Source organism: Scatophagus argus, chromosome 23 (assembly GCF_020382885.2).
Source record: "Scatophagus argus isolate fScaArg1 chromosome 23, fScaArg1.pri, whole genome shotgun sequence".
Taxonomy (NCBI): Eukaryota; Metazoa; Chordata; class Actinopteri; family Scatophagidae; genus Scatophagus; species Scatophagus argus.
The window spans coordinates 9,369,974-9,382,722 of NC_058515.1; the positions used below are offsets into that span (position 1 = coordinate 9,369,974).

Here is a 12,749-nt window from a genome sequence, read left to right on the forward strand (position 1 = left end):
GGAAGGATCATAAAAATAGAATATAGTTACGCCCACAAAGATACAGAAGTACTGTGAGAGTATGCACGGTTTTCACTTGATGTACAATAACCCTGGGTGAAATGTGTGAGTGACAGAAGGGTTTTTTTGCCCCACTTTCCTGTCAGATTCATTTCTTCATGGCAAGGTGTCCTCAGCTTTTACACACACCTGTTGCAGGGCATTGGTTCTAGCGTCAGAAACAAATAAGATATTACCTTGACCTTACAGCAGAACAAATCAGAATCAGTTCAGCCAGTTGCATCCAAAAACTTGTTTTACGAATCTTGCATCAAAAAACTGAAGTCAGAATCCGTGCAGACAGAAAATCTGCCCTCTGTGCTGATTCCAACATGCCAGATGAAGATCTCAGATGGCTCAAATCATCGCTGTCAAATTTCAGAACAGCATGGACGTTTTTCACTTCTTTAATCTTGGCCTTGGAAATTGTACTTGACTCAAAATCTACTTGCCAGATTTCTTTCGACAGATCTCATGGCCCTCATTAACAGAGGAACTGTTTCATCCCCAAACAGCAAATGAATTAGGATACAACAAAACATCTGCATGTTTACTTTGTTAGCAGGTAAAACAAAATGCCTATCAAATAAATTAAAATGACAACGTCAACCCGATAGACTGAATGCTGAACAGCAAAATATATTTTATTTGTGCAACGCCCAATACAGAATATGTTCATTTTGATTTGTAGTTAGGAGGGAAGATATATTTGTGCAGCTGAACCAACCAAATCTCTCATGGCAAAAGAAAAAAATAACAATTAGAGAAAAGTTAGTAAAAAATAATCAGCATTTGTGCGCCAGAATTTCTTCTTCTCTGTCTCAATAATTAATTCACAATCCTTTGGGTTTATGTTGTGGCCTCCCTAGATGGATTCTGAGTGACATTGTTATGAATAATGATAAAATTCTGTTGATATTGATAATTATCTTAGAGAACTGACAGGGAAAATGTTAGTTAATAGTTAATTTAGTTTCAAAATAATGGAAAGAATGGAAAAAAACATGAAATAATGAACATAATGAAAAGACAGCTTCCTGTGTTGCATGTTAATGAGAGTATTAAAAAATGAATGAAATAAAAGTAACCCCCTGCTGTGATCCTGACACCTGGTGGCACTATATTCACACAGTGGACCAAGCGTTCATAAATAATCATAGTTACAAACTGATCTTGAGTGGGGACATAAGCGTATTAAAGCTCCTTTGAGAACAGAGAACAGCTTCACTGAACTGAAATGAGGCGTTACTTACCTACTTGATGCTAACACAACATGGCAGCTCATGGCAGCTCTATGCTACTTTCTCAGCCTCAACCAAGTAATTGGTGACCCAGCACCCCACCTGATGTGGGCAGCTCGTGGAACCGGTCCCAGAAAAAGCAAACAGGGTCTATCCTACATGGGATTTTCATATGTGTTCACTAAAAAGCATGTGACAAGTAAAACCAACCCCCCTCATACATAGAGAAAGAGGTGCTATTTGACACAGTGTTTTGGTTCGGGTCAGTCCCATCACACAATGGGAGGAATTGTGATGGCAGCAATGTCAAGTTTCCACATTCCTAAAATAGGTTAAATTGTGGAGCAACGGAGCAAGTTTTTCATAGCTAACTGCAAATACACTGACAGTACCTGCACCTAAAAATGTTTAAGGTTTCTCACTAAATCTCAGAAAGTCAGAAAAATCACTTACAGAGTATACATACAGTGGCTAATATCAAGTCACACTCCATTACATGATCTCTTTATGCATGTGCTTGATGTACAACTAGAAGATGTTATGGATCTCTTGATGCTGGATGTACACTCACAGCATTAGACAGCTTATCATATATTAATTTGATTCCTAAGAGCATATTTTACACCGGAGGCAAATGGAAGTAGTTTTTAAATGAGTAAACCCTCTTTGTTCCTTCAAAGTACTGTATTTACATTTGAGACTCTGAACCGATGATTACAAATGAGTCAGATCTGCTTAGATGTAATCTGTAAGCACTGAATCAACGTGCACATACTGTACAACAGCAAAACAGACCAACAGTTGCTGGGACATCAAAAGGTATCTGAACAGTGTCACTGAATTTCCAATAAATATTTGGTTTTCAAACGGCTAAGCGTATTAAGAGCCTTTCCCACTGCTCCCCACCTGTGTTGTTGCTCTCCATACTTTGGGCACATGGTGACAAAATAAACACCTGAGAGAGGCTGTGAGATGTGGCTTAAAATACACTCTATAAATCTATCTAAGTATTGGGACACCTGACCATTACACTAACGGGGACTTTAATGACATTACATTCTAAATACACAGACAGTTTTGCAGCTATAACAGCTTCTGCTCTTCTGGGAAGGCTTTTCACAAGATTTTGAGGTATTTGTTAGGAATTTATGTCCATTCATGCAGTAGAGCAACAGTGAGTTCAAGCACTGATGTTGGATCAAAAGGTCTGGCTCACAGTCTCTGTTCCAGTTCACCCCAAAGGTGTTGGATGGGGTTGAGGTCAGGGCTCTGTGTGGGCCAGTCAACTTCTTCCACAACAGACTCATCCGATTTGTCTATATAGTGAAAGTGAACCTTTTACAACTTCAGGCTCCACCACCAGGTTGCCTTTTCACACGCACAGCAGTTTCTGCCACTAGGGGTCTCAATCAAAACAAAATATGGAGTTGAACGAGGAGTCAGTTCCTGGCTGTCTTCATTGTTAAACAACCACTGCTGGAGATCAAAATCTGACCCAACTCGGACAGAAGTGTTCATAGATGAGGTAACATTTGATCTGATTACTCCATTATTATGCACTGAATGAATACTTCCCTCCCAGCTGTACCAGTACCAGTCTCCAGGCACCTCAAATGTCTGGCCAGTCTCAGGCAGTGTATTTGTCCTCCTGGGACAATGTATAGTATTTTCCAGATCAACTGTATAGATGGAGGTTTCTCCCCTGCTGCTCAGCTGACTGAGTTTGGTGCCAAATCATGTGTTTGTGTTTCGTAAATCCCATGAGAAGCCTGGTATTTCTATTTAACTGACTTGTCATGGGTCAACTAGTTCACTAAGCAGACTTTTCTCTGTGATTCAGAAAAGGTATTCCTCAGCCTTTATGCAGGGGCCATTTGCCTTTCCCATGCTTCTTTCATGACCTTACATGAAAATTCTTAAGATGTTCTGTTCTGTTGTTTATGAGATTTGGGACTTCACTTGGATCCTTCGGCTGGCGATGCTCTTGCATGCTTCACACCATTTTGCACTACTTTTTATTGTTGTGTGTCCATTTGGGGCTGTGTTGTTGTGGTGGCTGCTTTTTTTTCAGCCAACTTAGCTCTTTTCTTCATCCTTTCTTACATTCTCTGTTCTATCAAGCAGTTCTTCTAGTTTGGCTGCAGTACAATACACCTTTTCATCGTCTTGGTGCAGTCTCCATTGCTGTTGAACTGCTTTTATTCAGCTGCACAGCTCCTTTTTCATGCTAGTACTCTGACTTGTAGCTTTTCAGTATACATTGTATCCCAGTGTTTATTTAGTTCATTCCTTCCTGGTCTGTTATTGTGACTGCATGGTTTTAAGGCGATAGAAATATCACTGGAACTTTTATGAGTCAAAACATGCTCCATGATCTTTCCACAGCAGGAAGTATTCAAGGCATGCATTACCTCCCCAATAAAACTGACAAATGGGAATATACACAAACAGAAAATAGGTTGAAGTTTATAAATCAGCCCTCCTGCTCAGGTGTGCAGGAGGTGGATATGTAATTGTATACAGACAAAAGTTCTAGTGATTGTCCTGAATTAGTCAGGTCAGGTTGAGTGCAGGCTGTACCTGAGTTTTCAAAATATGTATGTGGTCAGGAGCCCTCTGAGGGGTTGCAAGAAAATCAATAGGACAGGGAAGAAGAAAAACATACTTGAGTTTTTCCAAGCGTTGCCTTTTGTTTTTTGTGGAACCTCTAGGTGCTTTTACCACTTCAAGCCTCTGAAAGAATTTAAAAACATTCAGAGAAGGAATAATCACTCTTTGGTGCAACTGCTTATTGATATTATATCAGATGTAACAGTGGCTCAGAGTAGACAACGGTTCATTTTCAAGGGTTGGAAGTTAAAAATGCTGGTGAAGATTATTGCAGTTGAATATTTTCATAATTTCAGAAATATTTCCTCAACAAGTCTTTAGGAGGCATGTGTACCTTTTGTACAGTATGTTATTTATTGTAATACATTCAGAAGACGCATAACCTAAAGTAGCTTGTTCATGATCATTTCAGCTTACAATCATTAGAATTAACTCAACCTACATCTGCATAGAACTATTTCTGCTAATTGTACAAACTGTATATTGTGTGGAGGAATAACCACACACAGCATTGTGCAAGATGTTGATTCGGCCTGCCCCCTAGTGGCCGCCTGGTTTCATTACCTCCTACAAGTAGACCTAACTGGACCAAGACAACTTCAATGACTCTTATTCATTCAAAAAAAGAAAATTATGTGAGTATTTATATTTTTTTGTCTTTATATATTTTCCTTTTATGTGTGTGTTTTTTTTACGTTTCTCTGATGCTGCAAGAGATGAAAAGCATAAACGCCAGCAGCTGTAAGGACTCACATAGTGACTCTAACTGTATACATATAAAAGTTCTTTATTTCCACTATAAAACTGTTAAAGTCTTGAACTTATCAGGGTCATTACCTGAAGGTATGTTAATGTCAAGGCAAAAGCTTGGAAGGTGCTTACATTATGATTTCAAGTTTGGACTGAGCAGAGCACAAAGCTAACATGAAAGCCAGCCAGGCAGCTTTGACACTTGTCTGCGGTGTAACACCAGAAAAAAAGCAGCGCTTTCATTACGTGATAGCTCAGTTTGTGTGTCTACTGTAGAAAGAGATGCCATCCTTCCACTTCTCCAATGAAGCCTTTAATAGTGTTTGAGCAGCCATGTTGGTGCGGGTCCTCCCGGCAGGACAAAGTAGCTCCACCACCAGGGCTTCTCTGCTCTCTCCTCGCGGTTCTGGCTCAGATCAGCCATCAGGGTGTAGCGCTCGTACTGATTATAAGGGTCAAAGCGGTCATAGGTGCCCATAGACTGGATGGTGACATCCTCCTCTTGCATGTCAGGTTCTAGAGCAGCTTTCTGCAGCACAAAGTCCACGCGGCCAGCTGTGTGCATGCGAGGAGGCAGGTGGACTCTCTTCATAGCTCTGGCGTAGCCTGGGGCAGAGGCGGACACGATGTGGATGCCAGGGCTGAGGAGGCGCCAGTACTCTCCGCTTTCAGCTGGGCAGAGAGAAGGAGGTGGAGCATTTGGACTCAGTTTACTCATCGCAGAGAAAGGCTGTGTTACAAACTGAGGGGAGGGTGGATTGGAAAGAAAAGGGTGTAGAGCAGGCAGGGAGTCTACTGCAGCAGTCATGTGATAAGATAGCTGTATGATTACAGAGTTGGTCGCGTGAGGGTTAAAAACACTGTGCAATTCCAAGATAACACTGTATTCACTCAGAGTAACAGATGTTGATTTTGGTTGAAGTGAGGTATCCTATTTGGTTTTCAGGCACTTCCAGTCAGACGAATCAGATTTTCCAGTTAGTTTCCCATGTGTAATTACAATTTCAATGTTGACATGAATGCTATATACAGTTTAAGGACTGGTGCATACTGATGTAATGAAAAACAGTACTCCCTTGCAGTATGAAAATTGTACAGTAGGAAACTGTTTTGTTTTGTTTTGGGTTTTTTTTTGGATGACCTACTGAACTGAAAGTCAGGATATTTAAGCCTTTGCTGCATTGATTTTTATATTCCTAACTTTATGGATGTTTGACACTAAAAGAAAGGAGTGGCCTTTAACTTCGCAAAATATGTCATGTTGGCCACCAGAAGCAAAACCTGTTTCAGCTTTGACTAAAGTTAATCTGTTATCTGTGGAAAATTTTGTTAGTAGCTAACACTTCTTACCTGTGGTGACGTCGTGCCGTATTCCTCTGATTGATATCTGCGCACCTTTGATTGCATTTCCCTCCTCGTCTTTCACGATGCCTTTGATACCTTGATGGGCCTGAGCAACAACAATAAGGACAAAAGTGCTTCAAATGCATCAGTTAAGAATTCAGGAGCACAAAAACTACACTCATATCTAATGCCAGCTCTGACTTAAATAATGTCACAGGATCAGTCATCCTTCATGACTTTGCACACCTCGATGCAGCCCCTGATCTGGTACAGTGGATATATTTATGTCGCTGCAGGAACAGCAACTCATAACAGCTTCAATTTACAGTATAGTTAAGAAGTGATTTGTTTTCAGTAAGTTGTAATCACGTCCTTACCGCCTCCATAAATGTGATTAAAGCCTCATGGTTTTCATGCCAGGCGATAAATAACTCCTCTTCAGGAGGGAATTTATCACAACCAAGCTCCACGGTCACCTCAAAACAGTTGGTGTGAAGATAGTTGAAGTCCTGCATGCCTGGCCAGAAGACAAAAAACAAAACTGTTTGACCCAGAAATCCATGAGAAACAGTTGTGACCTTTCCCCTACACCTATCAGAGGCTCTTTCTCACTGCTTCTGGTCTTATGGCGACCTCTAGTGGCACCATCTGACACATGTTTTTTAATCTCATAGTCAGAAGAAAGAAGAAGAAAGAAAGTGACATATTTTGTCATTGGAGGGAACTCACTCCAACGAAATTTGTTCTCTGCATTTAACCCACCCAAGTGACGTGCACACACACACAGCAAACCCGGGGCAGTGGGCGACCGCGTGCAGCGCCCGGGGAGCAGTGGGGGTTAGGTACCTTGCTCAAGGGTACCTCAGCCATGGACACCGGGACGGGGAATCGAACCAGCGATCCACCGGTTACGGGTCCGACACCCTAACCGCTGATCCACGACTGCGGTCACTGGGGTTTAATGTTCACTGTGTCTACTCACTGCCTGCAAAGCTAGACCACTGTGCTCCATTAATGGTTCCTTTCTGGCTGTTAGCACGAGATGATCCACACTGGGCATTTTCATTGGACATCGTTTCATGAGCATTTGCATATGTTCTTGCAAGAAGCTTGAACACCTATGGAATAAAAACCAGATGGTTATTTTTCTAGTTTTTGAGTTCATCACAGATGAGAAGATAAACATTGATTATCACTGAATGAATGAATGAATCAACCTTGAACTGCCCCTACAGGACTTTGTTTAGTACAAAATTCCTCCTCACTGCTTCATTCACGATTTAGTTTCTGCTTGCAGATATGATACATCAAAGATTACCAAGACAACGTTACGTCAGCTTTTTCTTCTTTAATTGTGTTGATTCAATTCACTTTTGACTGATGAGGAGAGGCAAGGATAAGTATTTCTTTTCTGGAGGTGATGTGTTACACGGAGCTTGTTCACCTGGTCATCCGGCGTGGGGGAGAACATGCTACGCTCCAGCGGGTGTTTGGACAGATCGTAGGGGTAGGACACCACCAAGTCTCCACCATGGAAGTTAGCGGAGAGCACAAACGGGATGGAGCGGATCCATTTCATGATGGCGTAAGTCTCTGGTGCCACCTGTATTGCAGTAGTGAGTGCAAGACATTAAACAAGTGATATCATCCATTAGGCTGTAAAATATCATTCACTGACATGACATATGGATAAGGATTCATACTGTACCTTACCAAACCAGTAATAGTCTGGGATTGGGATGTGGTCGGTGCGGTAGGCCTTTTGTCTGCGTCGGCTGTAAACAATGGACGTCAAGTCTGGGAAGTTTCTGTTCAGGTCAATGTTCTGAGCGTTGTTTCGGCCGATGTTCCAAGAGTCGTATCTGTGACCCTGTGGAATTCAGAAAAAGTACTGGCGTGTTTGCCTTTATTTATCTTTTGTCTATCAAATCTGTGATAGTGTTTTTCCTACTTACCAAGTCACCAAGGTTTTGTGGTGTGAATGTCTCTAAAACCGAAATGATGTGTGGGCAGCAAACAAAACCAAGACAGTGTGCAAGTTTTCTTTTATTGTTATTTTAGCTGACAAGGGGCGTAGCTAGTTGATTTTTTCATTTCACTGCACAACGACGAATCTGTGTGACTGTGGAGAACTGACCTCCTCCTCATCATCATAGGCGTTGCTATTGTCCTGGACTCCAGAAGCAGCCACCTCATATCCGTCAGGGTTCATGGAGGGCAGAATGTGGATGCGGGTGGTGTTGATGAGGGTCTGGATGCGCTCGTTCCCCAGCTGATACTCCAAGCACAGGTACTGAGCCAAGTAGATCAGCAGCTGGCGGCCCACGACTTCATTGCCATGCATGTTGCCAACGTACTTTAACTCAGGCTCAACTGCAGAGGGTCACATTTACAGTCACTGGCCTGACTTCCTCGATCATGAAGAGCGATAGGAACTACCTAAACAGACTTTGACAAACTTAACTCACGCAGTTCATGTTTGCCGGGGTTGTTCGAGAACTCGATCACGAGCAGCTCCCTGCCCTCCATGCTGCGGCCGATGCTGTAGGTTCTCGTAATGTCGGGGCACTGTTCCTCGGTTTTCTTCAAGACGCTGATCATCTGAGCATTGGAATGATAGCTGAACTTCATTGTGGTGGCGGGATCCTCAGGAGGAGGGATTTCCATGCTGTCAACAGCCTCTACATCCTGCTCCACTGTAAAGAAAAAAAAAAAAATCACAGCACGCCTTATCAGTTTAGATCAATGTGCTTTTAGATCTACCAGTGACTGGCCACAAATTTTCTATCTATCAAACAAAAATGCTCTCTCCACTCTTGTGTGGCTGCCAGGCTATAAATAGGACATCTGAAGAGTCTGAAGGAATGTACAGCAGAGAGCAGAAGGAGAGTACAGAAAGTCGCTATAACACCAAATGCCTGATGAGCCGAATGTGCTTCTTTCAGCTGACACATGAAACTCGTAAACAAACCATCTGTTCTTATTTTTGCATTCACACTTACAGAAACCAGCAATAGCTCCCAAACCACACACAACATATCGAACTTTGGGCAGCATCTGTCACGACTTTCAGTTCTGGTTCCAGTGCTTGATGTTTATAGTGTGAATGTGTTATTATGGGTTTGCTCTTACTAATCTTTAACAAGAACGAGTGTGTATTACGGGCATTTTCCTATTTAACAGAATTCATTCTGTGTGTCCTAATATTTGAAGGAAGTAACCACACCCCTCATTTGATTAACATTAAAGTAGCATTAATGCATTTTTTGGCCACTTGGGGGCAGCAGAATAAGCTATAAACACCAGTTGATATGGTGGGTGTGAAAGCAAACAATCACTTCTTTACACATCAAGCAGAAGCAATCATTTGAAGTTTTGCTCTCAGATGGTGAATGTAAGTTAATACAGATGTAAATTGGCTCTCTTTTAACTTTTTTGCTTTGGCCTCTTGAGAAATCTAGTGAGGGATGAATGAGGGGTGATTTGTATGTTTGTATTTGTGTTTCTTCAGCCCATGTCAGAGAAAACAGTGAAAAAAATGGAAAACTCAATATCTCAGAAACCCATGGTGGCATGTTTAAAGTCTTTAAGTTTTGAGTCCAAGCCGAAAAGATATTCATTTTAATGTAAGGTAAGACAAATTTGAATCCACTTTTCGCCAACATGCCTTTTTCTGCACATGCATGCGTCTTATAACTGCAGCTTGATGTCACATGATCAGACAGGAACATCAGACGCCTCAGCCAAATTCTTCGAGGCAGAAAACATTTTGCAATAATGAATCTGAGACACTGCTGCAGTAGTTAAGACGATGTAGTGAATTTCATTGGTTAACTTTAAAACTTTTTACAGCCATGTACACATTTTACAGTACACGTGAACACAAAAAAATTTGATAACTTAACGCTCAAATCAGTTCCTTATGTCCTGCATACGTTCCTGCTGTTCGTGCTCTCATGTGGCCTGCACATGATTTTTGTTTCTGTCTTTAAATAGTTTTGCACTCCATGAATGTACAACAGATTTTAAAAAATACTGACACACAATGTTTGCCTTTCTGCGGGGCTTTAAGGCGCTGTTTATAAGGATGGTCTGATAGTGAAAACACATGAAATCTGCTGGTGAAAACACATGAAAATAACCACAGGACCCAGTAGAAGTCAGGGTTTATATGGGGGAATAAGCCGTTCCAGTTGGACTTTGAGGTGAGCCACATGACCATGTGAGCGAACCAGACGCTCTATTGAAACCCAAAGTGTTTCTCTTCCACGTGAAAACAAAGGGGTGAAAAATCCAAACTTAAAACATCAATAAGGATACAATTAGTGACAATACCAATGATATTTTAATTTGCTCTCACCCTTGAGGCCCTCCAGCGGGTCGTAACATCCCTCTTGGTCACTGACAAAGAAGCGATCACAGTCCAGGAAGTAGGGCCAAGCCATCTCTATCGCCTCAAACGCGTGGCTGCATTTTTTTTGCACCGCCTCGCAGGTGTTGCGACAGGGCTTCAGCACCTTCTCCGTCTCACAGCGGGGAGCCAACACGGAGCAGCCCAGCATGCGGAGCTCAGGGTTGCACTCTCCCCCAAGCAGAGACTCAATCACGCTTATGAGGAGATACTCGGCACCCGCCTCGGCTTCTTCGCGGGACTTGTGGCCGAGGATGTTTGGGAACATGGTCTGAGTGTAGACCATGTCCTCGCAGTAGGACAGAAACATGTCCGTACATCTTGCTGCTAAAAAAGGAAAAGGAAACGAACGAACGATTTTTTTAGTGATGATCTAAACCATCAGTCTTTATTTCGAGGGATCTTGACATGTGTCACACTCTTAATCATGAGCCCCACTGCGCTGTCTTCAATCATCTAGCTCCAAATATTTCTATTATCTCTGGAAATTGAAATTTGAATATTTCATAGTGTCATTGATCATCTAAAAATACACATGATGGTCCTATGGCTTTTGGGCCAGATTCCATTAAGGCTACGATCAGGGTGACTTATGATCTTATCCTTTTAGTTGTATAAAAAAAAAATGGGCTCAATTCAAGTCCGCCATGGTGTAACTGTACAAACACCCTGGAGGTTTTAGAGCCTGATCTGTCTTCGGTGTGAAGATTAAATGTGAAATAGTCTCAAAAAATAAAACTACTGAGTTTTTTAATAACTGGATGGAAAAACAGCTCATTCAGACCAGTGTTCCTTCATCAAAACCCAAGGGGACTTACATTTTTCCTCCACTGTTGGCCTGCACAGCCCTGCAAGACACATCAGTATGTGATTAGCTGACAGTGCAGCAGACACTAGATGGCAGAGCGGTTTCTGTAAATGCCTCACTGTGGCCTTGACCGACATCTGGTCTTGCTTCATCAGTTTTCTAAAATGTCAGTCTACAAAATATCATTAAGACACGAGAGATCTCACTTTTTTTCTACAGGATTATACCATTTTAATCATTAAGGTTGAAAAGCATGCTTTCATCTGGAATATTAACCATAATAAGCTGTAGGCCAGAATCTAATCACAGGGTATTCACTATCATTCCGGTTTTAAAAGTTACATGCGAGCGTTTTACAGCATAGAAGTCAGCTTCTGGACCAAGAAAACTACAAGGTCTACACAAGAAAATATGCTATGTCCAGTTCATGCAGCAGTATGATAATAAAGTAGTTCACAGCAAGCCGAAAAAACTTTACCTCGAACTGCTGGGTCACATCGCGGAGGAGAAGACGAAACAAGGACCAACAACTGCAGCAGGACCAGCAGCAGCATGTCGCTCACTTTCTGCGGTTTTTATATTCCGTTCCGATGTGGCACCTCACACACGCAGCCAGTGGGTGTGTGTGCGTGTGTGTCAGTTCCCCCAAGTCTGCAGAAATTTCCCTCTCAACTCCCCTCAAAGCGACGTTATTACACGTATTACGGCCAACTATCGAGTTACAGAGGAAATGTCTCTATGATGAAGTAGGAATATGTGCCTGACAGTGTGCACGCAGATTTAGCGAGTGTGGCGCTCATTTATGGATATTTAAGGTAAAGTGACAAGGCAGCACGCAGGCCTGTGTTGCTTTCTATCCTACTTTTGGGTTTCGTTGCTGACTTTTCTCTAAATTAGTAAGGTTTTGACTCTGGATTAAAGTTCATTAAGGTGTTAACTTTACCTTCACTGCACTCACGTTGGCTTTTTCGGTCACATGACCTTTTTTGGCCAATAGCGCGCATCAGGTGTTTAATTGGCTGAGTGATTGGTTGCTTGTGATTCAAGGCATCCGTTTGGGATGAATATATAAACATAAAAAAAACACCCTCAACGTTAGTAACGTTAGTAGTTAGGATTTTTTAAATTGTTTCTATAAATTGGCTGTCTTTGGTGAAATTAGATGCACTGGTAACTCACTGACATTGTGTTTAAGCTAATCTAAATCCATTTAATTTTCATCTTAAACAGCTTCAAATCTATACATCCTGTTTTGTCACATTACCTTAATGTTTTGGCTCCAGGCAAAATGTTGTGAGCTGCATCTGCACTATGCTGAACTGAGACCTGGCTTAACGTTGTTGGCTAATGACTAAAAATAACCACATCCTGAGCTAAGTACTGGTATGTTTCTCCATAATTAAGTCGTACAAACCTTAGAAGAGGCTGAAACAATGTTTTTACCTGGGTTGTATTTCCATCACCCCCCTGTAAGACACATATAGTTTAAATCACTGGCTGCTTTAATTTGATAACTTTACCTTCTCGTTTTCCTTCCACTACTGGA

At 41.8% G+C, this 12,749-nt stretch overlaps 1 protein-coding gene across 2 annotated transcripts; it reads right to left on the reverse strand.

The window, feature by feature from the left end:
- Positions 1 to 4,653: 4,653 nt before the first annotated feature.
- LOC124054820 (carboxypeptidase Z-like) lies at positions 4,654 to 12,185 on the reverse strand. Of its 2 annotated transcripts, none has more exons than XM_046381225.1 (11): positions 11,682 to 12,185; positions 11,214 to 11,243; positions 10,345 to 10,719; positions 8,453 to 8,680; positions 8,122 to 8,357; positions 7,693 to 7,854; positions 7,429 to 7,587; positions 6,967 to 7,102; positions 6,362 to 6,501; positions 5,991 to 6,090; positions 4,654 to 5,312 (listed from the first exon to the last, which is right to left on the reverse strand). In XM_046381225.1, the coding sequence occupies exons 1-11, from the start codon at positions 11,755 to 11,757 to the stop codon at positions 4,954 to 4,956; spliced, it is 2,001 nt and encodes a 666-aa protein (XP_046237181.1). In that variant the 5' UTR covers positions 11,758 to 12,185; the 3' UTR covers positions 4,654 to 4,953. The 2 variants fall into 2 exon arrangements, with proteins under 2 accessions (XP_046237181.1, XP_046237180.1); XM_046381224.1 differs by having other exon boundaries at positions 10,345 to 10,722; positions 11,682 to 12,184.
- Between the last annotated feature and the right edge of the window lie 564 nt (positions 12,186 to 12,749).

Bases quoted from the DNA above. Each gene is read 5' to 3' on its own strand.
- LOC124054820 (XM_046381224.1), bottom strand. From the start codon at position 11,757: ATGCTGCTGCTGGTCCTGCTGCAGTTGTTGGTCCTTGTTTCGTCTTCT. The intron at 11,244-11,681 runs GTAAAGTTTTTT...TGTGTCTTGCAG, and splicing joins ATGTGACCCAGCAGTTCGAG to GGCTGTGCAGGCCAACAGTG. The intron at 7,588-7,692 runs GTACAGTATGAA...ACTGCAATACAG, and splicing joins ACTATTACTGGTTTGGTAAG to GTGGCACCAGAGACTTACGC.